We start from the raw sequence: 26,769 nt of genomic DNA, 5'->3' as shown, positions 1-26,769 counted from the left end.
CATAGTAACCATCGAGCTTACTACACTTGCGGACAGAATCATGTATGTGACTTTATATGTGCGAATAGGTATACATATATATTCGTATTTTTACCCTGATCCCCTTCTCTACCTATACGTACATTGTCGTAGTCGTCTCTCGCAGGTTGGTTGACTTCCAGGCCGTTAGCTTTCATTTCATTTCGGCTCGTTCCATCAGAAATCTCTCGTGCATAAGGAACATTTTAATTTTGAAAGGGACTTTGACTCCGGTGGAAATTGCCATAACATCCACATATCTCACTTGCACACACACCGCCACCCAAGGAGCTTACAAAAATATAAATAAAAATAACAGAGCTAGGCAAAAGGAATGGAAAAGTTAAATTGAATTGTGTTGGCTGAGAATTCTTACATATATTCATTCGTACTACTTTGGTCACCGCGCTTCCTTCTTGGTCCTGTTTATCCTGCACTTGAAGTTTACGCAACTTTTTCAGTTGGTTTTAGGTATGTTTATACCCTTGCAGAGGGTATTATGATTTCAGTCAGAAGTTTGCAACGCAGTGAAGGAGACGTTTCCGACCCCATAAAGTATATATATTCTTGATCAGCATCACAAGACGAGTCGATCTAGCCATGTCCGTCTGTCCGTCTGTCCGTCTGTCCGTCCGTCTGTCCGTCTGTCCGTCTGTCCGTCTGTCTGTTTCTACGCAAACTAGTCTCTCAGTTTTTGAGCTATCGGGACAAAACTTTCGCAAAAGTCTTCTTTCTATTGCAGGTAGTATATATGTCGGAGCCGACCGGATCGGACAACTATATCTTATAGCTCCCATAGGAACAATCGGAAAAAAAAAACTTTAAAAAATTCTAGCTTCGGTGTTTTTTGAAATATTACCTTCTACTTTTGGGGATGTTATTTTTTAAATATTTCTGAATTTCGAATTAATTATTTAAAAAATCGGACTACTATATCATATAGCTGCCATAGGAACGATCGGAAAATTAATGGAAAAGTAATAGGAAATAAATTCTAGCTTCTTTGGTTTTATTGTATTATCTTCTAATCTAATATATGACTCTTTTTAAATATTTCCGAATTTCAATTTTAATTTAATCAAAATCGGACGACTATATCATACAGCTGCCATAGGAACGATCGGAAAATTAATGAGAAATATTAGAAAATTGAACATTTTTGCGATTTGTTAATTAATAGGAATGATCTGCAAGGGTATATAAGCTTCGGCTGGCCGAAGCTAGCTTCCTTTCTTGTTTTGTAGCTGCTGCCAGACACTATCAAAGTTGCTAGATGCTACCATTTTTTTCATATTATTTTTATTAATTCTCTGACCGTTCCAGCCAAAATGTATATATAGTCGTCCGATTTTTTAAAGTTTCTGAAATACAAAAAACAAAAGAGAACGCTATAGTTGGGTGCCCCCTATCAGATACCCGTTACTAAGCTAAAGGGAGTGCGAGGGAGATGGAGATATGAAACTTTGATTGCTAAGAACATTTAACATTTTAACAAACCCTCATTTACACTTTTACGAAGTGTTAAAAAAAGAGCATGACTTGCAGGGTTCGTTGCTTAGAATGAAGCAAACTTGGTCTTTATAGGCATTAGTAGAATCTGTAGGAAACATTTTGACCCTCTATTTTTAAAAATGTGGTTGCCAGAGCAACAGATTTAGTTTTTCAAACTAGCGCCACCATCTTTAATTTCGTATGTACATGTTACATATGTGTCTGTATCCTTTTGATAGCCAAAATAATTTCGCGTTCGTGGCGAAAGCAACGTGGTAATTTCCTACGCACCACATAACCCAAATGACCAACTTGTCGCCATTAAATGGGCTGCTGTCACGTTATTTGTCTGGCATTCTCTCGTCTTGATGGTTCGGTTCGGGTGCGGTCTAGTGTTTGGTCTTCTGTTTGGTTCCGGCTTTATGTTGGGCTGGGCTGTAGTAATCAATTTTAATATACCTCTCGAAGTAACGTAGAAAAGCTTGAGCCTATTGTTCTAGATTTTGTAAACAAGGTCATGTTGGTATTGATATCATGGCCATACGCGACCAGAAGATCAGTCTGTCAGTCTGCCATTTAGTCAACTATGTTGTGACGGGATTAAAAATAATCATGTAGTTTGCGGTTCGCACCCCAAATTCGATGCTCAGTTTATTTTATCTTTTTAATAGCAACGAATTAATTTAAAATATTATGTAAACGAAAGGTATGTTTTAGACAAATTAGAACAGCAAATATATTGATATCCTCTCCGCTTGCACATGAAGTAGCTTCAGTTGAAATTATATTAGTATTCGAAGACATATATATATTTATTGGTAGATTTTCTTTATACTTCCCAGGCACATTGGCGGGTGGAGAATACCTTACGACCATTATTTTTCTTCCCTTCTTGACCCTATAAATAATATAGTTAACGGTGAGACGTTAGACCTAATGCAGAACGTACTCGGGGTTTTTTGGAACCATACCCACTCCCAATTCTTTAGATAACCTCCACATGCAGTATACTTATCAATCAGTGATTGTTTAACTTTCTCGGTCTTTTGTCATCGTCGTTGTCTTCATAATATCCCTCTCGCATATATTTTCTGTATACTTGATATTTTTCGGATCCGATGAGGGATAATCTGTGTGGTCTATGTAGTAATTTGATTCGCCGTTTTCGTCTTCGGTTCCGTACAACAGTTGATCTGGTATATTCAATGTAGCTAGATACTGTCAGAGAAGAGTATTCAGTACGTATAAGCAATTAAAAATGTATGCTTGCTTTCGCATAATCATCACAATCTTTGCTTAGTTTTTTGGACTAAGTTAATTTTGGAATACCTTCGAGTTCTCTCTCGATATTGTGATCTTTCAAAAGAGAGTTCACTGTCACAACCTTTCTTGAACACAAACTGTTGAGCTGCAACGAAAGAATTACCTCCAAAACAGCCGAAAGTAGGAGGAAAATGTTATTCTGATACATGTTTATGAAATTTAATGGAAACTGTGAAAGGTGTCCACAGGTAGTGACATATTTTTGAAAAGCTTATATGGGACGTTCCATATCAACCCGGCCACCCCCCTTTTTTTTAGAGACTAGTTTGCGTAGGAACGGATAGCCAGACGGACATTTCTAGATCGACTTGCCTGAAGGCCATTGTTCACATAGTACTCGTGTTTTAACACTTATTCTTTATTCTTGAGAAAATGTAGTTAAAGTACGCGCCACATAAATTTATTAATTACCGTTAGATAAACTATACATTTTCGTTTTAATTTTGTACTACACAAAATTGAGAATAAAAAGAAAGCAATTTAGTATAATTATGTTTAAATCCTTTCCGCACGCGCTTGAGGGCGTCGTGGTTTCTGCTTCGGGAGTAGGTTCGGTTGGTAGATTTTCTTTATACTTTCCAGGCACATTTCCGGGTGGGGAATACCTTACGACCATTATTTTCCTGCCATTTTTATTCCTACAATTAAATTTGTTACTTGAATGACATTAGTCAGAATCTAGTACTTACGTAGGGTATTTTGGAGCAATACCCACTCCCATTTTTTTAGATGACCTCCACATGAGTGCAGTATATTTATCAGCCAGTGATTTAACATTTTCGTCCTTGTTTCCTTTTAATGTCCTGTCGTAACAAGTTCCCCCATTGAGACCCCAGTAACTAACGCAAGACAGTTCTTCAAACTCGCATATGTTTTCTGTATACCTGATTTTCTTTGGGTCCGATAAAGGATAACCTGTTTGATCAAAAAAAAAATCCGCACTGAGATTTTCTTCAAATAATGTTTGATTTGAGATATCCAAAGTAGCTAAATGCTGAAAAAGAAGAGTATTTAGTGCAATTAAATAAAATTATTAAATACTTTTGCGTAAGCTTCACATTCTTTGCTCAGTTTTTTAGATAAGGATAACTCCGGGAAGTCTTTTATGGTTCTAAAGTAATTGTGATCCTCCAAAACGGAGTTCACGGTCACATCTGGCAAACGTGTACTGCTTAGCTGAAATAGAAATACAATTTATAAACGGCCAAAGCTTTAATTTTGTTATACCTCAAGAACAGCTAGAAATAGAGGGACAATTGTACACCAAAACATATTTTCTGAAATTAAACTGAAACTTTAAGAAGTTTAGACAGGAGATGAAACTTATTTTAAAAAGCATTCTATGGTATCGTAAGGAGTGCGCGTGCTTATCATAACAAACTTTTTAACTGATTACAGATCTTGAGGTTCTACGACAAAAGAATGGCATATACGTTATATGTTAAGACCTTCAAGAATCATCCGTCTTCAGAAATTGGCTAACAATTAGGATTTAGTACGTACATTGTACGTATGGGTCTTTATTTTTTTGATAGCCAAAATAATAACAAAAAAAATTTTTTGTTACATACTTTTTAAATACCCAATTTTATTTCATGATCCACCCGAGTGGGGGACTTATCACATATATACCCCCGTGGATCCGGGCATGACCATACGTCGACACGACCAGCCGGAATTAAACAAAAAGGTAAATTCTCTAATTTGTGGGTGGGGTTTCATTTGGCAACCCCCGCTGCTCAGAAAAATGTTACCAATAGTCGTTAAATTTATACATAACTGCAACAATTTTAAATCACCAGAAACAAAAAGCATCTAGAGTGCGGCTGGCACCCCAACTTCGATGGAGGATAAGCCGAATCGAGATTGTTTTTATACTTTTAATGGCATACTAAATCAATTTAAAATATTATGTAAACGAAAGGTGGGTATTAGACAACTTAGTAATACAGCAAATATATTGAAATCCTTTCCGATTTCACATGAGGTTGTAGTACCTTCAATTTTACCAGTTCCATCAGGCTCAAGTTCTTCTTGTATTGGTAGATTTTCATCATACTTCCCAGGTACATTGCCGGGTGGAGAATACCTTACGACCATTATTTTTCTTCCATCCTTAACCCTGTAAATGAATTAGTTAATGGGGAGTAATTTGACCTAAGGCGGTACGTACGTGGGGTTCTTTGGAGCAAAACCCACTCCCAGTTCTTTAGATGACCTCCACATAAGTGCAGTATACTTATCAGTCAGTGATTGTTTAGCTTTCCTTTTCTCTTTATTATAGTATTCTGGATTATCTGGTAAAGGGGGTCCCTCTTCATACCAATATTTTCCCTGATAATACCAACTTGAAAAACAGGATTCATCGTAAAACTCGCATATATTTTCTGTATACTTGATCTTATTCGGATCCGATAAGGGATAAACCGTGTGATCTACATAGGAAAAAGGAAATTCAGTGGCGTATTCCATTAAATAGTCTCGGTCTATAGTATCGAGTAACTCTTGATCTGGAATGTTCAATGTAGCTAGATACTGTGAGAGAAGAGTATTTAGTACGTATAAGCAGTTTAAAATTTCCTCTTACTTTCGCATAATCTTCACAATCTTTGCTTAGTTTTTTGGACAAAGTTAATGATGGCATGCCTCCAAATTCTCTCTCGAAGTTGTGTTCTTTCAAAATAGAGTTCACAGTCACACCATTTTGTGAGCACAAACAGTTGAGCTGAAACGAAAGAATTACCTCAAAAACAGCCAGAAAAAACAGGAAAATTGTATTCCGATACATGTTTTTCGAAATTTAATGGAAACTGTGAAAGGTGTCCACAGGTAGTGGCATATTTTAGATAAGCTCCTATGTGATTACTGGTATTATTCTGACGTGTCTTTTTCAAGTCTTTAAAATGGTTAAGACTCGGAACAGATCGAAAAAGCTGGAAAAAAAACACAATCGCATACGAACTTTTTTATAAATTGGCTGGCACGCAATGGCTGGATTACTAACTGCAGTTGTGATGAACGCAAATGATTGGTCATCAGCCCTATTGATTCGCCTAAATTAAATAAAGTGTGCAACTTTTAATGCATAAGTATTGATCCAAAACCATCCCAAGTTTCGGCAGTACATTTATGCCTACTTAAAAGACAAGAAGAATAAATGCAATAAAATGAATAGATTTCATCAGACCGAGTTCTAATTCCAGCTTCGCTTGGTATGTCAGTGATGTGTCGTTAAACTGTGAAAGACCGTAAAAAAGGCGAACCATAAAAAATTGAGGGAATAGCGAATGGCAGAAGCTCCAAGCGATTGCCTGCCACAAATGAACGGGGCGCAGGCGAGTAAATCATTTTACAATGGGCCAAAGCCAAAGGCCGCCAACGGCTTTATGGCTCTCATGAAGGACAATCAAGTAATAGGCGGCGATTTTTACGATGACAGAGAACTACATAATAAAAGATATATCAGCTACTGTCCGTCCTCCGCCCATCGGAGCGGTTAAAAGCGGCTCCGGAATTCAACAAGCTCTGCCTAATGCCGAAATCGTTACATTTGGCACGCCAATGTCGGCGATGCAGGCTGGCAATCACTCCTCCGGTATTTTCGATTCTCCATCCGGGTTTTCCTGCCGGTGTGTGTTTTTGCCCCTCCTCGTCAGTATTTCGAAATTGACGCACAACACGCGAACCCATAAACCCTGTCAGTCCTGAAACAATATGCATAGAATAAGTCCTCAAAATCACACGCCATTGCGAATTACTTTTGGAAATATATTTATCCTAGAGCTTGACATAAAATATTTATAAATCTAATATTTAATTAAATTTGGAACTGTATAATAATAACAGTTTTAAATCTTACTCAGATGATACACTCACAAAAAGTTCTTTCTCGCCTTTAAATCGCCAGCCTATGGAAATGGAAAACGCATTTTTTTGTTTTTGGAAAATTTGGCATTAAAATCTATAAACTTTCTATATTTAAAGGTAATTTTACTAAAAACAAGAAAAACTTTTGTCCATTTTCAAAGGCTGACAATTCACAGAAGAGATTTCTAAACTTTAGAAAGACATTTTTATTAGTGTAAAAGCGGCATCTTGGTAGATTTATTATGTTCGATGACACATTTTCAGTACCCAATTTTATACTGTTTGAATTATTAAAAATAATTAAATGGATATCAACAAAGATACTATAGTTTTTACCCATAGTTTTTACCCAAATTAAAAATAAATTTGCTTAATGATAACGAAGTAGCATTGATTTTAAATGAACTTTTCAATTTGCCATTTGGCTGGACTGAAAGGCTTTAGGGTTCTTGGTTTCGGGGGAGAACCCTTGGCCGACTTGATTGACAGTAATGACATTTTCACGATTCGCCGGGCGGAAAACACTGAAAAGCAGCGCGCTAGCACGGCAACCGACAGCCAGCAGTCAATAATAAAAATTGCATGTTGAAAACACATTTGGGATTCCGAGAGTCACACACAGTCATTCTGTTGCCAGTCGGTCTCCGTGTCCTTCTCCGCTTCGTCTCCCCATCCGCATCCTTATCCATATCCATATCCATCGCAGCGGAAGCAACAGCAAACGGAGCGGAGCGGTTGACACCCCGGGCCCCATGGAATCGAAACTCACGAACCCTTTTAGTCGGGGGATTCCAGTTAATTTATTTTCGGTTAATTTCTTTCGTTAGTTATGTTAGTGCCGCCTGCTTTCCCGGGAAAACCCATGGCCACTCATTTATTGCACATTGGCAGGAACTTTCTGATTTGCTTTACTAGAGTGAGCCAGAAAAACCGGGAAAGGAATAACAGGTATTACTTATGGGATTACTTATGAACGGAGTGTATATTTAACTAAATATCAAAATGTACCTACAACACTCCAAAATATTTATTAATCAAAATAATCAGTTACATTTTTTTTTACAATTTCTTAACTTTTTATAAATACTCATCAATATTTTTTGACAATATACATTTATCTGTAATATTATCATTAACATTTTCAAGCTAATAAGGTATAGTTTAAGAGTAGATAAGGCTTATTTAAGCTTCGTATGTTTATTGTCAATTGCAATAAAGCAGAAAAGAAGCCAGAAATATAAAATGAGCTGGCTATGTCAGGGACCCCTGAAGAAAATCAAGTAAGGCATAAAAAGAACGGAAAATATATATTAGCAATAATTCGAAGCATACATTTTTTTATTGCCGCTCGCAATCATTTAATCATCTCGAGTCATCAGTTCACTCTGGCCAGAATGCTGTGGGGATGGGCTGTAGTGCGCGGTGCGGTGGGCTGCGATTGGGTGGTGCGAGTGTAGAGTGGTGCGGAGCTCTCCGGCGAAGGAGCCAGGGACCAGGCAGTGGGAATAGCAAATTTCGTCGCGCTTCCCCATCGACCATTTGACACATGTGTCACTTGCAACCGTTCCGCTTTTCAGCGGAGTGATAGTGCTGTCACATCAGCAGTTTTCCAGTCAGATCTTTATATTGAAAATTGTAGTGCTTAATTTAATTTTCCAAAAACTCATTGATTTTTTCCCGCCTGAGTTATAAGTATAGCTCAATCAGGAAAAAGTTTAAATAATAAAATGTTTCCGTAAGCGAATACGATTATTTCAGCAATTATATCATAAATGCTGAGTAAATTCTCGAAAGCATACTATGAAAATATCTTGGAAAAATGCATTTAAAATTTATAAGCCATTATTTTTAAGTTGTAGGAAACGATATATATTTTTTAGGCCACTGAATTCAAATATTGCTAGCCAAAGATCGGCGACAGCACTGGCGACTGGGAATGGACTCCGAATGGGCCTGTGAGTGCGACTGGAGCTGTCGCTGAGCCTTCGGTTGACAGCTGTCAGTGTCAGTTTACATAATTTATAGATTTCAGCGCATAAAAAAGTCATAAAATTTACAATGTTGCTTTCAACAAAAACACATTCGGGCGATTCTTCTGATGCCTTATTTTTATGAGGCAAGACATCAATTTTCGCACAGCACAGTCTAGCCTGCCTATAGCCACTACACACACACACACAACTACGCCAGCCCATTTATATTTCTCAATTTTCCATTCTTCGAGGCAGGAGGAAAAGATTGTTTGTATTGCCATTGGCATTGCCATTCGAAATGCTTTTGATTTATTTGTATTTATGTGATTCCTTTCTCATATTCAGCTCCAGCGATAAATTCTCGCACTCAACAAAATACATAAACGATTTATAGTTGCAAAAAGCGGGCCAAACAATAACTAACAAAGCGCAGCGGCAGTGGCAACAATGGATACACGGATACGACGACCCAAAAGGAGCTCGAATTGAAAAGAAGAAAGGATTTCGATGTTAAATCCCTCAACGCAGCATAAATCTTTAATGGAAAACCTTTCGCACTTTTAGCTGCTCGATGTGATTAAGCCGTGGCGGAAAATACTGGAGTTTTTATGCGGAATAATGAAAATATCATGGATGCTTTTAAGTCTAAAAGTCAATAACAACATAGTCCTCGAATAAATGTTAAAATGTATTGGTATAGATAGATATGTGCCTGTTTACGTACGTACGTATATTATTATTATACCTGTTAAATATTATTCTCCCGAATGGATAAATAGGAATTCTGATTGAGCACAAGTTTTATTTAATCAAATAATGAATACATTTATTTGAATTTTATATCATGTTACCCTTTGGTAATTGTCAGCAAGTTTCCCCGCGGTTCTATAAATTCTTATAAATTGTAATAATACATGGTTTCTCCTAGTTAATTTAAATATTTATATTTTCATCTTCGAAACTGCAAAAGAAATTAAAGGTGGCGGGGAATTTTCTGTACAGGTTTACAGGTCAAAACATATAAAGCCCTGTCAAGTCCAGTGAAAAATTTGTCGAACAGACGCATTATAAAGAATCGGAGATTTAGCAATTAAATCAGTAAGATAGTTGTTAAATGCGCGGCTGGTGACCTAACTCATACGATTTTTCAGAATCGAAGTCAAGATGCCGGAAGAGGTTGCTGAAAAGGATAGGCCGGCATATTCGTTCTTCTTCGGATCGATGGGGGCGGCATCGGCCATTATCTTTTCGGCCCTGGGAGCAGCATATGGAACGGCCAAGTCGGGCACCGGAATCGCGGCCATGGCCGTGATGCGACCCGAACTGATCATGAAGTCGATCATTCCGGTGGTGATGGCCGGCATTATAGCGATCTACGGGCTGGTCGTCTCGGTGCTGATTGCCGGATCGCTTTCGGACACCTATACCATCCGCAAGGGGTATATCCACCTGGCCGCCGGACTATCCGTTGGATTTGCCGGTCTGGCGGCCGGCTTTGCCATCGGCATTGTCGGAGATGCCGGAGTGCGGGGCACCGCCCAGCAGCCACGCCTCTTTGTGGGCATGATCCTCATTCTGATCTTCGCCGAGGTCCTGGGGCTCTATGGCCTGATCGTCGCCATTTACCTGTACACCAAGTAGAGGATCATATATGCATAAATTAAAACAATAATAAAATAATTTATAGCATACAGTTTCTATTCTTAAAAATAGTTCTGAGAGATCAACAGAAAAATAACCCTTTTTGAAATATTTCGTGCACTTTGGTTAAAGGGAACATTTTCATTAGAACTAAAGAAATATCATATACTCCCCAATTTAAAACGATGTGTGAATTAACAGAGGGAAACATACAAATAAATAGTTCCAAAATATTTTAAAGAGTTTTTGGAAAAATGTAGGATCTATACCTACCTGTCCTCTTTGCAACCAGCAATCAAGAATCTAATCTTCCCCACTCGCGACTCACAATTGCCGCCTGTGACAAATCTGTGCCAACTTAACAATCACATCACACGAACGCAAAGCTACTGACAAAGTTACAAGCTCCCTTAAGGAATATGCGGAATATGTATTCAAAATGCAAAGCAGCCGAGTTGGGGCCACAAATAAAAACGCCATGGAAAAAGGGGGGGCACTCGAAGCCCCAGCACCGCAAACAATTCCGTCCCTTCTCCTCAGCGGTGGCAACAAATTTCCATTTTGGGGGAACCGAAACAACAGCATTGCTGAGGTGGGGCACTTTCGAAAGTTTCGCCCTTTTAAGCTCGATAGTCGAGTAGGGCTCATATTTTCCAATTTGTTTAATTGAAACAAGTGGAGGGTAACGGTAACAGCGTTGAAAGGCAATGGGGAAAACCATTCAAAGTGAATAGGCAACCGCAGCTCCGATTTTCAATACCAAGAACGGCTTTTGCGGTCCTTCGAGGTATTAGAATTCAGAAACACCTATAAGGCGAGAAACACTTTTGTAAATGTGTAAACTTTTTTTAAGAAATGGTCAAAACAGTCTCACACACAAATAAAAACACGTGAGCTTCAAATCGATATGCGCATGGTAAATTACTGGTATTGCATACGGATACCTTTCTTACCGAAATCTCTTTCCCTCTGGATAGCTCTTAAAGTTACATGAGTGGGAGGGAGAAAAACACATTCAACACATTTCGAGCATATCGAATTGAGATGCCCGCATATCAAGTCAAAATTAAAACCACATAGCATCAAATTGATCATCGTTTCATATCTGCTTTTTTTTGGACGCAAAGTAAATTTTTTTTTTTTTACAAAAAAGTGATTAAAAATTGACTTGACAACTATTTAATTTGTACAATAATTTTGTTTTATTTTAAACTTAAAGTTTAGTTAAGATAGGTTGGGTCATTAGACAGTTTTAAAAATATGTATAATATTCATTACACATTATAATCATAGGCAGTCAATTAGAGTAGAGAAAAGGATTCATTTCAAGTTATTTTGCATATTTTACACCCAATCAAAATGAAATATCTTTTCAATCCTTAATAAGCTGTCACTAACAGTCTAGGAAAGCACTGATTTTTCCTTCAATCTTCCGTATACATCGATTATTTTTTGAGAACTGAGATCCGAACAAGGCAAGATGGTTACCGCTGCAGGGGAGGAAGAGGCCCCGTACGCCATTTTCTTGGGATGTTCGGGGGCTGCTATCGCGATCATATTCACAACTCTGGGAGCTTCTTACGGGACTGCTGTCTCCGGCGTTGGCATTGCCAGTATGGCAGTGAACCGACCCGAAATTATCATGAGGTCCATTATACCGGTCGTCATGGCCGGGATTATTGCGATCTACGGCTTGGTGGTTTCGGTGCTGATAGCCGGATCGATTGGCGATGACTACACAGTGCAAACGAGCTTTGTTCATCTGGGCGCCGGCTTGTCCGTAGGACTGCCTGGACTTTCGGCCGGGATAGCCATTGGAATTGCCGGAGATGCCGGAGTTCGCGGAACCGCCGAGCAGCCACGCCTCTTCGTGGGCATGATCCTGATCCTGATCTTCGCCGAGGTGCTGGCTCTATACGGCCTCATCGTGGCCATCTATTTGTACACTAAACTCTAAAATGCTTGCATTATGTCAGCGTTAATAATTGTCAAATATCACGCACGAATTGAAAAACGGTATTAAAATGTTTGATTTAAAATATTGTTGTTTTTTTTTTTGTGAAACAGGCTTTAAAAATTATAAAAGAAAATGTGAAAATTGCATAATTTTAATTGCATTAAAGTGAAAATAATTTAATAATTTACAAGAACATAAGGGAAAGCTAGATAAATACTCGAAAATAAATTCAATTTAAATATTCATTATACTCTATGAGTAACATTATACATTATACTCGTGAAAAAATAGTTCTCCACTAATAGGTATTACTTCGTTTTTATGATCTAATTTATTCAAAGTAGTAAAATACCTTACAAATGTAACCCCCAAAATACACTGAATAAAGTCTCTAGCCAAACTCCGTTTTGTTGTTCTAATTTTGTACCACTACAAATTCGAAAGTTATACTAATATCTGTATTAAGCAATTAAGTAGAAATACAATTATGTTCAAATCCTTGCCGAATGCGCTTGACGGTGTGGGCGTCGTTGTGTTTACAGGTTTTGGAGTAGGACTGGTTGGCATATTTAAATCATACAAGTAAGGGTCACTGCCGGGTGGAGAATACCTTACCACCATAATTTTTCTCCCATTTTTATTTCTGTAAATAAAATTGTTAACATAATGACATTTGATAGAATTCCGTACTTACGCAGGATCTTTGGGAGCAATACCCACTCCCAGAGTTTTAGATGACCTCCATACAATTGCAGTATATTTTTTTTTCAGCCACCTTTCCATTTTTTTGTATCTTTTGGCAGCATCATCATCTTCATCATCATCATATATATAATACCACCCATTATAGATTTTGCGTCCATTGTCATACCAGTACTTAACACAAGATACATCTTGAAACTCGCATATGGATTCTGTATACTCATTGCGTGCACCGGCGGATAAAGGATATTTTATGTGATCAAAAACACTCCATATCACAGCATTAGCATCCTCAAGTAGATTGTCGTCTCGGATATTCAAAGTAGCTAAATGCTGTGTGAAAAGTTTATTTAGTGCATATATGTAGGATATAAGGATTATTGAATACTTTTGCATAATCTTCACAATCTTTGCTTAGTTCTTTAGACAAGGATAGCTTCGGCATGTCATTAATATTTCTGTAATAATTGTGTTGCTCCAAAACTGAGTTCGCGGTTACAGCTTTTCCTAAACATTGACGATTCAACTGAAATAAAAAAGGTTGTGTTTTGTTATAATTATGTTATGTATCTTATACCCCAAGAACAGCTAAAAATAGAAGGAAAATTGTAAAGGGATTCATATTTTTTGAAATTAAACTGAAATTTTGAGAATATTTTACAGGGAAAAGAACTTAATTTTATAAGCTTACTAAGTTATTCTAAGGACTGATTAGTAATCAGTGATTACTGATTACATATCAGCGATGACTGATATTATATTGTACAATTTTCTTTTTATATTCCCCATAATATTTAAGGTTTTTAGTTTTTCTGAGTTTTTAAAACAAGCATAATTTTGGAGTGGCATTTTTCTTTCTGTAAGAGATAAGAAGTAAGGTCAAAAGTGCATCCAAACTGTTATGCCTAAAAATAACGCTGGAAACCTGTAAAATGCTTTTACTTTACTTTAGTCAAGACGTTTTAAAGATTAAATGGAAAATTATACCCCTAAGTTATTTGGTTTCAGCGTTAATTGAAGCAGACCATATCCATTTCATCAAACAGCAATCAAACCAATAGGGCGGGATGATATAAAAACCAATTTCTGTCGAAAGGTGTTGAAATGTAAAAAGGTATGCGTTTCCATTTACATTTCATTCGCAAGCAAATAATACGTTTTGTGTACGCACGTGTGACATTTTTGGCAACCTTCTGCGAATCGAAGTGTGTTTGCATAATAAATATGATAACACAAAATATCGATTCGATTTAACCGCAAATCCCTTGAGCCCCCAGACATCGAAAGTAATAAACGAAAATTTGCAATTTACTTACGGATTCGGAGGATTTATGGTTCACCTTCCTGCAGATAATTGTTTTCACTTCCTCTGCCATTCAATGAACTTTTAATGCTGAAATAACAGTAAATGCGTGAGGAGTGGGTGGGTGAGTGGGTGGGTGGTCTCAGGACCCGAAAACGGAAGCTGTACCGCCCACTTCCCATCGGCCAACTGACAAAGTGCTTAGCGAAATGGGTTTATTAAGTGCAAACACTTTGCACAAATGGCTGGCAAACAAAAATAAATATGTATTTAGGATTTAATGCTCGGTGCTCGGGAGGAATTGAATGTGTGGCAGGCGGCAGACTCCTCAAAGAATTAAATCTAAAGAACATTATTTTATGCAAAGCTGAGAGTAAAAAAAGTGGAAAACTTATCTAAAATATCAAAATGCATATTTCTGTGATTAATAATTCTTCGATTAATTCAACAAATAGAAAATGGCCTTTTATTTATTTGAGTAATGGTCAAGGAAATCGAATCAGTCTTGAACAAATGTGGCATGACCTCCGCCGAAATCAAATATAAATCAAGTAGCGGCTTGTCAAATCCGCAGACTTGCCCAAAAGCTGGCCTGTCCTACATCAAATGTACATCAAAATGAGGAACTTCTGTTGGAAGGAAGTTGGAGAAACCATTTGTAAGCTGGTTCGGGTTATGCTTGAGGGACGCCGATTTGTTATTGCCGAAAATGTGGTTTCCATTAAAGCCGCACACATCAATTGTGGTCAACGGGCGAAATGGCCAAAGGCCATTCGACTTTAATTTTAATGTGCCTGACAGATTTTCTCATTTCCCTCCCATTTGGCATCTTTATTCATTCATTCATTCATTCAAGCAAACACTCATTGACCAACTTGCTCGTTGTCAGCCATTTTGCTATCCCATCATCATTATGATCAGTTTTATATGATTGCGAGCCTTAATGTTTCTTTCTCGCAAAAGTTAGGTAGTACTGCTTCTGTGAAACAGTTTATTTTAGAATTTATTGCAATGCTTGAGTTCAGTTATGTAAAACTGGTAATAAAACTTTAGAACTTACTAAGTTTTAGAAAGGGTATTCATTTTTAGGAATGCTCCTTTCCAAGAGTAACTAAGATTCGACTTCTGAGTGACTTTTTCCCTCAATGGACTAATTTCATTTTCGTATTTCTGTGGCTGGGTATCCAATGATTTGGAAACAATTTATATATTGTGTATATGACCGGGGTTCGGGACTGGGGATGGTTATATTATGCTGTGCAACAAGGACATTTATTTCTTGCTGATTTCATTTTCGGATTCCGACCGACCCCAACCGCTGCTCTCAATAAATACGAAATAAACACTAAATGTGTAGTTGGTTGCCTTCGCTTTTCCGCCCTTCTCCTTTCCTTTTTTTTCCCTCTATATATAAATACATTTTTTTTTTTTTGCTGATTGAAGCTTTTCCTGTTGGCAACACCTCAGAGGGCTGACTTTTGTCCTTTGCCCATGGCATGTTTGTCCTTTGCCTTTCCGACTCCACGCCCCCGAGTTCCGAATTCCGAATACTGAATACTGAGTACTGAATCCTGAATCCCGGGTCCCACTCCCATTGCCAATTCCATTCCCTCTCCATTCATCAGCGCGTGCTTGTGTTGTGTTGTTTCCTTTGCATTGAATTATTTTCCTCCTGTCTCTCTGGCGTCGCACAATTTTCCCCCAGCCGCAGTTTTCCTCTGACCTCTGATATCGTCCGACTCGGTTTCCATATCTGTCGCTTTTCCTGGGCGTGTTGAAGCGATGTGTTAAATATCTGCCAAATGAAATCGCGATGGCAACCAGCAGGTGGGCGTCGGGCCTATTTTAGTTCAAGAAGCTAGACATTTGCCGAAAATCTCAGAAGTAATTCAAAAGCTAAAGGTCAAATTGAAGTGGAGTTTAATCATTACTATTTCATCTATTCCAAATCGAATGGAATAAATGGAAATTATAAAAATAATAATACTAATGGCTAAAAAAAATAGACATTCAAACACCAAAAAAACTTTTAATGAACCATGCATTTTTCTTGTCTGCAACAGTTTTTTGTTATAAATTATTATGACAACAATGAAATTTCAGTATCTTTTGTACAGGACTTAAGGAATTTTTATTTTGTCCCAGGATTACACAATGGAAAAGGTCAACAGAAAGAAAGTTCTTCTCTCAGCAAAAAGTGAAAAGGCTGCTCCTAATCGAAAAAATATAGAAAGATTTATTATTAACAATAAGAGAACCAAATAATTTATTTAACTTTGCATCTTTTTTTATTTATTTTTTGAGTCTAAATAAAAACCCTAAGATAATTAAGAAATTCAGTTATATTAAAAATATTTTGAACGAGGTATTTTAACATATAATTTTTAAGTTAGGTAAATTTTCTTTTCTTTTTTCTTAACTTACTTTTCGTTACCAAACTGCTATGTCTTTAACCATATGGAGCTTAATTTGCAGCCAGTAAAGACAGTTGGTGAGAGTCAATCCCAGACAATTCGCTCAAAATCAAATTTATTTGCCAACCACACAGAAATTATGGTACGAGGGAGTCTCACATGTGCGTTTTATTGCATTCGGTATGCGTTCGAATTGCGTGGCTCCATCCGGATGGAGAACCCCAAAGCGCCGAGTCCCGAACCCCTCTATAACTATTGAGGTTGTCAACGCCCCACAATCTCCGGCAGACAATGGGTGGATGGCTTTTGTACGTTCGAGTATTTTTATTCATTCTATTCCGCTGGCTTTTTATTTTATTTATTTATTTCGCTCGCCACTCGTCCACCCTCCGTCGCATTTGAGCAAAAATAAGATTTTTATTTTATGCTCGCAGTATGTTGTAAATCTTGTCGCTGCTGCTGATGAAACGAAACGAAATTAAGAATTTTTTTTATTTCTCCTTCGCAATTTCAGTAATAAAAGAAATGCCAACCGGGATGACGGCGAGGACAGGACACTACGTCGGTTTCTAGGCGAGGCGATGCGGGGCGAATGCCTTCCTGCCCATCCCGACATTCATTATGAAATCATTTGGTATTTATTATTTCGTTTATGTGGTTCCATTTGAGATATTGCCTTCATTTGCCGCGTTGTTAGTGGCGACCGTTGCGGAAGCTGCCAGCAGGAATCATGCCTCCGAGAATTCGATTCCTTAAAGACATGAATAAAATTATTAGAATATATTTTTTAATAGATTTTATAATGCGCATACCGCACAAAAAATAGAATAATGGTATCTTATATTTTTAAATATTTACTATATTAAGATCTTTTTGATTCTTTCTAATAAGCTTTACATCCTATTATCTTTTACTTCAAATTTCAATTTTATTTTATTTCATTTTGGTATTCTTTATTTCACTTAATTAATTTATTTTCTTTGGAATACCTGCTGAAACGATTTGCTAAGTGTAGTGTACCGTGAATGAACAACATTCTGATGTTCAAATGCTTACTTTCGAATCGGATGTTAATTCAGGGAAACTACGGGGTTATCGTGCCTACACAGGGGAATTCCCCTCCACCTTCTCCCACATCAATCTTATGAAATCCCGCATTCCCTGCTCTTAACCCTTTTCCTCGTCCATTAACCCACATTGTAGCGCCCCACTATGCGCCGGGATCAGTCTAAATATTTTTGTGTAAACACGAAAGTTCGACCAAGGGCTCCACCGTTCAACCCCCCCACTAAACCACCCACAACCCCATCTACTGCCCAAATGGGTTGTGGTGGGCGGACACAGTGCTCGGTAATTGTGTGCGCCTTTGTTGCCGTTGCAGCTTTTGCACTTTACTTCCTTCTTCGGGCTTTGTTTTTCGCACAGTGAGCAGAATAAGTGTACGACCCTGCAGCTGGGTGGGATTTTGCAGTGATGCCCATTCTGCCAGGGAAATGTGTAGATATAGGAACTGGAATTTTCTTTGTTCCCACAGTATTTTATTTGTTAATTTTTAAAAATTATATAATTATAATAATTTGAGTTTATTTATTAAAAACAAAACTTCATTATTGGTAAGTCATTTAATAAACATTTTGGGTTCTTAAAATATTGTGAATCAAAAACACTTTTTAATGCTGCTTTTATCATTAACCACTTGGGTTTTCATCACTATAATTTATGTAATAAAGGTCCTATTGTTGATTTATTTCAAAAATTTGTACAAATACGTTAGCATAGTGGCTCGTAGCAATCTTTCCATTTTATGGGCTTTCTAGCAGACCGCTGGCATCACTGGTTGACGGATCCGGGTGTTTGAACGGCGGACAGCTTCGGCTTGCTACTTGTCCGGACTTTGCTTGCTTGCTTTCCGTTTTGTTGGCGCTCCCTTTGTTGCTGCCTTACACAATGACTTAAGCTGAAATGTCAATTGGATGTGCATGGCACGACCAGAATCATCGGGATCTGGAATGGGAGCAGGAGCAGGACCTCGACGAGGACCACGACCAGGCCCAGAAATGAGAATGATGAAAATACACCCCCGGGGTAAACGACAAACGTAACGCTGAAAAAGTGCTTGTGACAGCAGCCTGGACTCATTCCAGCTTCCTCCATCTGGAATGGGAGCCAAAGCACAGAAAATCCTTTCTTGGGCTAATAGAATTCAAACGCATGAAGGCTTTGAATAGGTTCGTTTTCGAAGGACGACGCATTGACGCTGAGCTTCTGGCCATTTTCCGAGCAGAAAGTGGTCGGAGTAGGAAAGTGAAAGTACGTGACATTACACTGCCCTCTGAAGGCGAGGGTTTCTAGGAAAACCGTGTCAGAATAAAGTCAATTCGGTAAATAAATATAACAAATATAACAAAAAATAGATAATAATCTTATACTAATCAGTGAAATTTTAAACCCATCCCTATATGAAAGGGATAAGTTTTCTTAGATATAAAATAATTTTTAAACTTTCAAGACATTCAAAAGTTCTATTCCAAAGAACTCTGTTATCTTGAAATAATATTTCATAAAACCTTGATTAAATTTCACGACATTCCTATAACAATGGTCAAGGCAAAAGTCCTTAAAAATAAAGCTAAATGATGTGGTATTTTTAGAACCACCCTCTCTCGTTTCGGAGGAGGTGTCCTCGACGTGGCCAGTGCAGGTCGGCAACTGAAGGGAAGGACTTCAGTGGAGCCATCCTGTGTATAGTTTGTTTCATAAGTTTTGCAAAAACCATTAACGACGCTCCACAGCTTCCCCCGTCCAAGGCTCCCTCCTCCGGCTTCTTCGTCCTCTAAATTGAAAAGAAAAAAGTGAAAAGCTGAAAACTTTTAAAAGTTTGAATTCTCAGCGCTTTCTTTTCGGACCTCCTGGATACTTTGTGGGCGGCTTGGCGCTGCTCATTTGGTCAGCAGCACGCGTTCAGGGGCTTGTCCACTTCTTGACGTGACTCAAACCTGGGGAAAATTGGCAAAAAAGGAATTCGTTTTCTCGTCTCAGCATTTTCTGGCCCAGCTAATGGCTGTGAAAATGACTAAGTGAATTTCCATCAAGAAGAGGGAGGGAGATTCTGAGTTCTGCAAGGGTCAGGGGTCACTAATGGCATTAAACTAAGGCAACGTAAAATTTAAATTTTACTGTGAAAATTAAATTAATAAATGTATTCTATTAGTGAGAATTGTTGTTAACTTTCAATATTTTTATAACAAGAAATCCCAACTAAGCGTCACTCGATGGTTGTTAACCTCAAAGAATAGTTTGCTATTATCTGCTTGGCAAAATTGTCCCTGTTCCTATGCGGTCATATAGACATAATGCCATTACCTAGTCGATAATAAGAGAGGGTGTCTTGACAACTGTGGGAACCTGGCAAAATGGTACATGCACTTAATTCCCGACCCAGCTAAATAATGAAACGGATTGCGGTTCGGGCCTCTGTTTGTCTCCGTCATGGGGAATGGATAATATGTAATGGAGTGGACGGTCGGTGCTGTTTGATTTCTGCATTATTCAGGTAAAGGGCTCAATTAAATGGGCGTCGCGGTCGTTCTACCGCATTGTCATTAGCTTCTTGCTCTGTTTGCATTTCCAAGTGAATATCGATTCGCTAAGACACCAAAGAATTGCTAAACTTCAAGTATGCTTATATAAGAATAGAAAAATCCAGTATACAAACTAGAGCCCGGCATGAATGGATTTAATTAATTATTTTGCATTTTTTGTTTTATATGAATGAATTAATTTGAATATTGAGTTTAATAGAATTGAATGAATTTGAATTTTGAGTTTAAAAGAATTGACAATTTCTTTAGAAGAAGAAAGGGCTATAATTTTCTGATTAAATCTGCCTGAATATTATTTAGTTTAAATTGATTTGTTAAAATTTGTCCACTTCCAAATTATTCATTCATTCATTCAATTCGAAATGAATTAGAAAAACATTCAATTTATTTCACATAGAATTGAATTAAACAAATCAGAAATTTCATGGCATACTATGATAAAACAAATATTGAATGATTCACGCAGGGCTCTAATACAAACTTAAGGATATTTAAGGTAAAAATATTCCAGCTCCCGAAGGGAATCACAATTTTAGCCCGAAAGTAGTTTATTTAAATGTCCCCAGCTCGCATTCCGAATTATTAAAATAAATTTGTAATTCAAAAAGCTTGCAATAAATTTGGACGCCCGCAAGGACATCGCTCCAGGATTGCCGCAAGCTGCGAAACAGCCAAATATAAATAGGTTGTGGGTGGTGACAGGGGGCGGATTCGTGGGGTTAGTCCCGGCTGGAGGCGGTGGTTCGGGTAACCGGGCCGCTGATGTGTGCTTGTCGTCGGCACGGCAAAAGTACTTGAAGAATTACACACAATGCATGCATTATTCATGCTTACTTCAGAATTTGCGTTACAAAGTAAAAAATGTTGTAAGGACACTTGTGCCAGGCCAGGCAAGTCCTCGTGAGAAGGCAAGCAATTCCGGCGAATGTGGAGAGCGGCCAAAACACGAAGAGGAAGTGTGAATGAGAAAGCCGGGCTAAGGAGCCCTTGTCGCCCCAAAAGGAAAAGTGCAAAATATTCGAGGTAAGCGCAAAGCGCACAGACCGCTGATAGATTAGAGTTGGTGGTCGTTGGGCTTGAGGTACACTTGAAAAACAGCTATGATCGAACAAAAAAAATATAAAAAGGGGTTTACAAGTATTTTTTTTTAATTTTTCTTTATTTTAAAAATTTACAGAAATACATAAGCAATGTTTAAATATATTAGAGTTGATAGATTAGAGTTGGGGGTCGTTGGGTTCTTCGAGTTACACTTGAAAAACAGCTATGACTTAAAAAAAAATTTAAAAAATAGGTCTATTAATATTTATTTAAATTTTTGTTTATTTTAAAAATTGACGAAAATAAGCAATATTTAAAATATAATAAAAGGATTTCCATTCTGCTTCACTGCGTTAAAAAAAAAACTATTTAAATCGATCAACATGCTAAAAATCTAAGACGTGCAATTAATTAATTTAAAAATCCCCAGAATCAGTCGCAAATTTCGCTATGATCAACACGCTCGATCCCATCCAGATTCCGCTCTTCGTCATCGCTGTAATCGCTGCTGTGTGGCAAGTCGACTTTCTGCTGCACATATCCTCTATTGTTTAGGAAACGCTTAAAGCCAGTTTGCTTCAACTTATGGTAGTTCTCCATTTTCGATAGCATATCGTGGTTGGGCTTCAGGAAGCGGTACTCGCCAAAGTCCAGCGGATCAACGAAGGCCAACGACTTTACGACGCTGATGTACACGGTGCGTCCCACTCGGTGATGGCGAAGTGAGGTATATGGAAACTTCAGGGTCAGAACAAACTGATGAATCAAGTCGGAGAACTTCGAGGTGGCCTTAAAGAAAATCTGCACTCCCACCAGCACAGCCTTGTACTCGAGATCATCCTCCGGCAGGCACACCTGCAACTCCAAGGTGGTTATGTTCTGATAGTAGGTCACCTTGGGTCTCACCACATTGGGATGTGTTTGCAGTGCCATCTCCTTATTGTAATTGCTAATCGGTTTCGCTGGCAAAGCACTCTTTGCCTTGCTTTTCTTCTTGGGTTTGCGGTTATCTTTGCTTTCCTCGCTCATCACTTTTTTGAGAAATTCTGCTGGATTCGTGACAGCCTGATCGGTATTCTTCAAGGACTGCTCTTCTTCCTCCAGTTCGAGCAGGGCGCAGTTCTTGATGCACTCGTATAGCTGGGACATGCTGTCTTCATTGGATGGTGAAGGTTTTCCCATTTCATGTTGGCTATTATTGGCTTCCTGATCCTTCTCCTCAAACGCCTCGCGTGCTATCTGCATAAGACGTAGGCATCTGGGGGGCAGTAGTTGGTGAGATTTCTTCTCCTTCATCACATGATCACCATTCTTTAAGGTCCTTTCCTGTGTCGACTCGCAGTTCTCTTTGTTCTGCTCAAGAATTTTCTTTGCCTTCATTTCTAATTCACAGTTCTCCTTGTTCTCCTCGAGAACTTCCCTTGCCTTCGGTTCTACTTCCCAGTTCTCCTTGTTCTCCTCAAGAACTTTCTTTGCCTTCGGTTCTACCTCCACCCGTTCTTCTACAATCAACTTTTCCCCGAAGATCTCTAGAATCTTTTCCTTAGCACTCTCACATCTGCATGCCAAATTGGCCTTGATTAGCTTTTGGCAAAGATTCAGATGACGCAGGTGCACCTTGAAGTTGTCTGCATAAACCATGGCCACCAGATCCTGAACGAAAAGGGTGCCTGCCGTTGCGAACTGAATGTTGGCCTGCAGAAAGTGGCCTTTGGGCAAATTCTTGAGCAATTTCTCGGCCTGGCTGCGCTCCTCCTCCGACCAGCTGCTTTCGCCGGACTGCGGCACCATTCCGAGCAACCGCAGATCCAAGGCCATCGGTGGCACCTGCTGCATGGCCAGCGAGCACTCGTAGAGTCGTCCGGATTGTGTGGCCAGGACACGGGTGTCCACATCCAGAGCCTGCACCTCCACCGATATATCGGATCTTAGCAGATTTACGTCCTGAATGGGAGCTACTTTCAATACCCTCACCCGTTCCTTGGTGAGCGTGGTGTGGTGCATGCAGATGGCTCCGGCCACTGGTGGCCAGTAGCGGTGGGGCTCCTTGTCCTGCAGCAGCTTCAGGCGCATCTCCTGCACCGCCAGGAAGGGCAGCGCTTGCCAAGTGCCATTAAGCGGCAGGTGCTCCTCGAGGCGAACGCAAAGGTGTGCGGGCGAGTAGACCCGAACCAGCTGAACCTTGACGTCTCCGGAGGCGGGAACATGGCTGGGACGCAAGTCCAGATCGGCCACATGATGTCGAGCCTCGCAGACAGGATCGCGGCACTCGCCGAGGAGGAGGATCTGTCCACAGATCGCCTGCTTGTTGCTCTTAGTGCTCTCCACATCCCCGCGAATCTTCTGGGCCACCGATAAAACGACGGGATCTATTTGCTGGTGCAACTGCAGGAAGTCCACGAGTCGGGGCAACTGCCTTTGGTTGCCATTGTCCAGGAGAACCTGGGAGAGGAGGGTCACCTGATGACTGGGTTTTCCAGAAAGATTGTTGCTCAGATTCTCCGAGATCGTTAGATGTCTCATCTTGAACTTGCTCCACGTGTCGCCCATGCCGTGGTGAATCAATGTGTGTGCATTTCGGATGACCAGCTCCGGGCAGCTGTCCGTGCAGAGGAGGATCAGCCCGCGACTCTTCGCCAGCCAGCTGTGAACCTGCTCGCGAATCGCCAAATCCGAGGTTTGATAGTAGGGAAGACAACCGAATCCTCGATCCTCTAGAGCCCTCACCAATTGTCGCATCTCTCCGTCATCCAGGCAGTAGATAACCGTGCGGTAATCCTCGGGAGAACGCTGTTGCAGCAGCTGCATCACCTCGCTGCTCTTTTCCTGCTTGCGAACCAGGGAAATCCGGATGCGAGTGCCTCCATACAGGGCTGCCTCCAGGATATCCCCGAATATAACGGCCGGGCGACTGCTAAGCATTCTCAACTTTGTCATCAGAGCTTCACTGTAGGACTGCGACACCATCACCAGCTGGGGATAGTGGGTGGTGGGCAGCAGCTCCTGCACCACCTGCTCGGCCCTCCGCAGCTGCTCGGCGGCCATCAGATCCACGTCATCGTAGACCAAGAACTGGAGACGCGGGAAGCGCAGGAGGCCAGGCGCCTCGCGCCCAAACCAAGCCAGCTGGGCGGGCGTGGCCACCAGGCAGCCCACGCCGTTGAGCAGGCGGAGCAGAAAGTCCGAGGAATTCGCCGTGGAAACATTCAAGGTCAGGGTGATCGAGTCATCGCTGCGCGCCTTCCTTAACAGGGCGTGGCACATGGCGCTCACCTGGCGGACGCGCTGCAGGTCGGGGACCAGGATCAAGGCCACGGCGCCCGGATGAAGCATCCTCTGCCGGCGGCTCTCGGCGAGGGATTTGCAAACCGCCTGGCAAACAACGGGAACGTAGGCAAAGGTGCGTCCACTGCGCGGGGCACTCACTATCATCGCTCCGTGTCCCGATCCTCCGCCTAGATGGGGCCAAGCGAAGGCCTGCAGGCGCATCAGGCGGTTCAGGCCCAGTCTCCTCATCGTCTCCAGGATGTGGGGCAGCAGCGCCACCTCCGCGAATTGGCGCGCCGGTCGCAGGGCGTGTGTGGAGTGGGCCACCACATATTCGGAGCAGTTGGTGGCCACCAGCGGACGGATCGCATCCTGCCTGCTGTATGGGTCGCCCACCTCGTAGTCGGGATCCGATTTCTCCAGATCAGTCAGTATTTTGGCCAACTTTTCGCCGTTGTACATATTATTTTCCATGTTTTTCAAACTCACGTTAACTTTCTAACAACAGGGTTGTTCACGATTTTTCTAAAAACATGCGGTCATACTGTCTCAAGTGTGACCGGCTGCAACTGCGCATAAGGCCTTTGCACATGCGCGCCTTCGATAAGCTTTTATCGATAGTCTTTCGATTTATTAAGCCCCTTTCGCACTACAAGGCTATTCACACTAGTAAATAGTATTTAAATACATTACTAAATCCCTTAAAATAAAAAAGCTAGCTACATTAAAAAACATGTAAGCCAAAAGATAAAAGAAATAAATCAAATTAAAATTTTTTTTAAATGTTCACTTTTTAATTTTTGAAAATAAAAGCCCCAAGAAGTTTAAAAAGATTTTTTAAAAGGATAAACCACAAATTGGTGGAAATTAGGCTTCAAAAACTTGGCCTAACAGATTTCATTTTTTTAGATTGTCTAGATTTTTCCAGTGCAGATTCCACTTCTCAGCTCGGCATGTAAATTGCGTCAGCTTTTGTGGCGGCTTTGGGGGGCGACACCACCAGGGGACAAATGTACATAATCATGTCAGATGTCAGCCGAAACGAAATGAGTAACGAGGCAGGCAACTCAGTCCAGGAATCCAGAAATGCCGACAGGACCTTTGATTGCCTCGGCGCTGCCTCAAATAAATGGGGACCATCACTTGATGGCAATTGCTTGCCTTGTTCTCGGCTCCTTTTGGAATACTTCAATTTCTTTGTGGTGTAACAATCATCTGGTGCGTTCCCCATTTCCGATTTGACGTCTTACTGCACTTCAAGCTCGATGGAGTATTCTCGTTAAATCAATAATAACTTTAAAATTATCAAGAAACTCGAAATCGAAGCATTTTGAAACAAAAGTCATCTTATGATTGACTAAAGAATTCGCGTTTTAATACTTAAACATTTTTTTTATAAATTATTTAGATGGTAAATATTTAGAAAAATATTTGTTTCGATATTGTAAATATTTACAACGGGAAAGTGTCTTCCCCTTTAAAAATAAGACTGAATCTCTTTAATACGGGACCAAACCGGGATGGCAGATGAAAGTCAAACGAAATGGAGCCGAATCGCTGGCGTCTTATCAAACCGCACACGCGCCCATCTTTCTCATCACGACCACTACCACCGCACCGTCATCATCATCTTCATGATGCTGCAGGAAAAGAAACAGAAATCTACTACATCATAAACTAGAAAGATGTGGGTGGAGTGGAGATGGCTGGTGCGGATGGGTGGTTTTCGAAATTATGTTGATAACCTCGCATGATCCTGACATTAGAGCTGCTCGGGTGCTCGGCTGCTGTCGACAACGACCGACCTGGGATGAAATGGACGGGATGGGATGGGATAGGATGGGATAGGACGGGATGCCAATGCGGATGGCGATGGAGATGGAGATGTGCACGTACCGGCTTAAGTATATTCAAGCATATGGAGGGAATCAAGTGAAAATCAATAAAACCCAAACACGTCTACACAAATCACATGAAAATCGATGTTCATGGCAGTTACCGCTCCTCCAATTTTGCACCAAATACCACACGGTAAAAAAAGAAAGTAGGATACATCTAAAAATGCATTTGATCATTCTTGAAGAATTTTCTTTTATCGAAATTTCAAAAGGGGTAGAATATCAATTCAAAAATTTTTTTTTTTTAAAAGCAATGAAGTAACATTTTTTTA

General features: G+C 39.9%; 4 protein-coding genes and 3 long non-coding RNA genes across 11 annotated transcripts in view; 3 read left to right on the top strand and 4 right to left on the bottom strand.

Moving 5' to 3' along the window:
* The window catches only part of chrb (charybde), a 48,752-nt gene that overhangs the window by 6,691 nt on the left and 15,292 nt on the right, over positions 1-26,769 (top strand). The gene's annotated exons all lie outside the window — the stretch shown is intronic.
* On the bottom strand, positions 2,187-2,985 carry LOC138913203 (uncharacterized). Of its 2 annotated transcripts, none has more exons than XR_011418862.1 (3): positions 2,839-2,985; positions 2,481-2,727; positions 2,187-2,407 (listed from the first exon to the last, which is right to left on the bottom strand). It is a non-coding gene; the product is annotated as an uncharacterized lncRNA (long non-coding RNA). The 2 variants fall into 2 exon arrangements; XR_011418861.1 differs by having other exon boundaries at positions 2,485-2,727.
* Positions 4,404-5,855, bottom strand: LOC108059086 (uncharacterized). Of its 3 annotated transcripts, none has more exons than XR_011418477.1 (4): positions 5,837-5,855; positions 5,420-5,557; positions 5,006-5,367; positions 4,404-4,954 (listed from the first exon to the last, which is right to left on the bottom strand). It is a non-coding gene; the product is annotated as an uncharacterized lncRNA (long non-coding RNA). The 3 variants fall into 3 exon arrangements; XR_011418476.1 differs by lacking the exon at positions 5,837-5,855 and adding an exon at positions 5,795-5,813; XR_011418478.1 differs by lacking the exon at positions 5,837-5,855 and having other exon boundaries at positions 5,006-5,267; positions 5,420-5,668.
* Positions 9,658-10,345, top strand: Vha16-3 (Vacuolar H[+] ATPase 16kD subunit 3). The gene is made up of 2 exons (XM_044395870.2): positions 9,658-9,770; positions 9,824-10,345. The coding sequence occupies exon 2, from the start codon at positions 9,837-9,839 to the stop codon at positions 10,311-10,313; it is 477 nt and encodes a 158-aa protein (XP_044251805.1). The 5' UTR covers positions 9,658-9,770; positions 9,824-9,836; the 3' UTR covers positions 10,314-10,345.
* Positions 11,713-12,352, top strand: Vha16-2 (Vacuolar H[+] ATPase 16kD subunit 2). Its single transcript, XM_017144096.3, has one exon. The coding sequence runs from the start codon at positions 11,794-11,796 to the stop codon at positions 12,268-12,270; it is 477 nt and encodes a 158-aa protein (XP_016999585.1). The 5' UTR covers positions 11,713-11,793; the 3' UTR covers positions 12,271-12,352.
* On the bottom strand, positions 12,697-13,687 carry LOC123003464 (uncharacterized). 2 transcript variants are annotated; one of them, XR_011418553.1, is made up of 4 exons: positions 13,550-13,665; positions 13,361-13,479; positions 12,965-13,305; positions 12,697-12,913 (listed from the first exon to the last, which is right to left on the bottom strand). It is a non-coding gene; the product is annotated as an uncharacterized lncRNA (long non-coding RNA). The 2 variants fall into 2 exon arrangements; XR_011418552.1 differs by having other exon boundaries at positions 12,700-12,913; positions 13,361-13,498; positions 13,550-13,687.
* On the bottom strand, positions 21,519-25,128 carry LOC108059049 (putative ATP-dependent RNA helicase BoYb). The gene has a single exon (XM_017144085.3). It carries the CDS (start codon positions 25,071-25,073, stop codon positions 21,765-21,767), a length of 3,309 nt encoding a protein of 1,102 aa, XP_016999574.2. The 5' UTR covers positions 25,074-25,128; the 3' UTR covers positions 21,519-21,764.

This window comes from Drosophila takahashii, chromosome 3L (genome assembly GCF_030179915.1).
Source record: "Drosophila takahashii strain IR98-3 E-12201 chromosome 3L, DtakHiC1v2, whole genome shotgun sequence".
Taxonomy (NCBI): domain Eukaryota; kingdom Metazoa; phylum Arthropoda; class Insecta; order Diptera; family Drosophilidae; genus Drosophila; species Drosophila takahashii.
The sequence above is the reverse complement of the archived record's forward strand: the minus strand, read 5'-3'. Positions and strand labels throughout refer to the sequence as shown.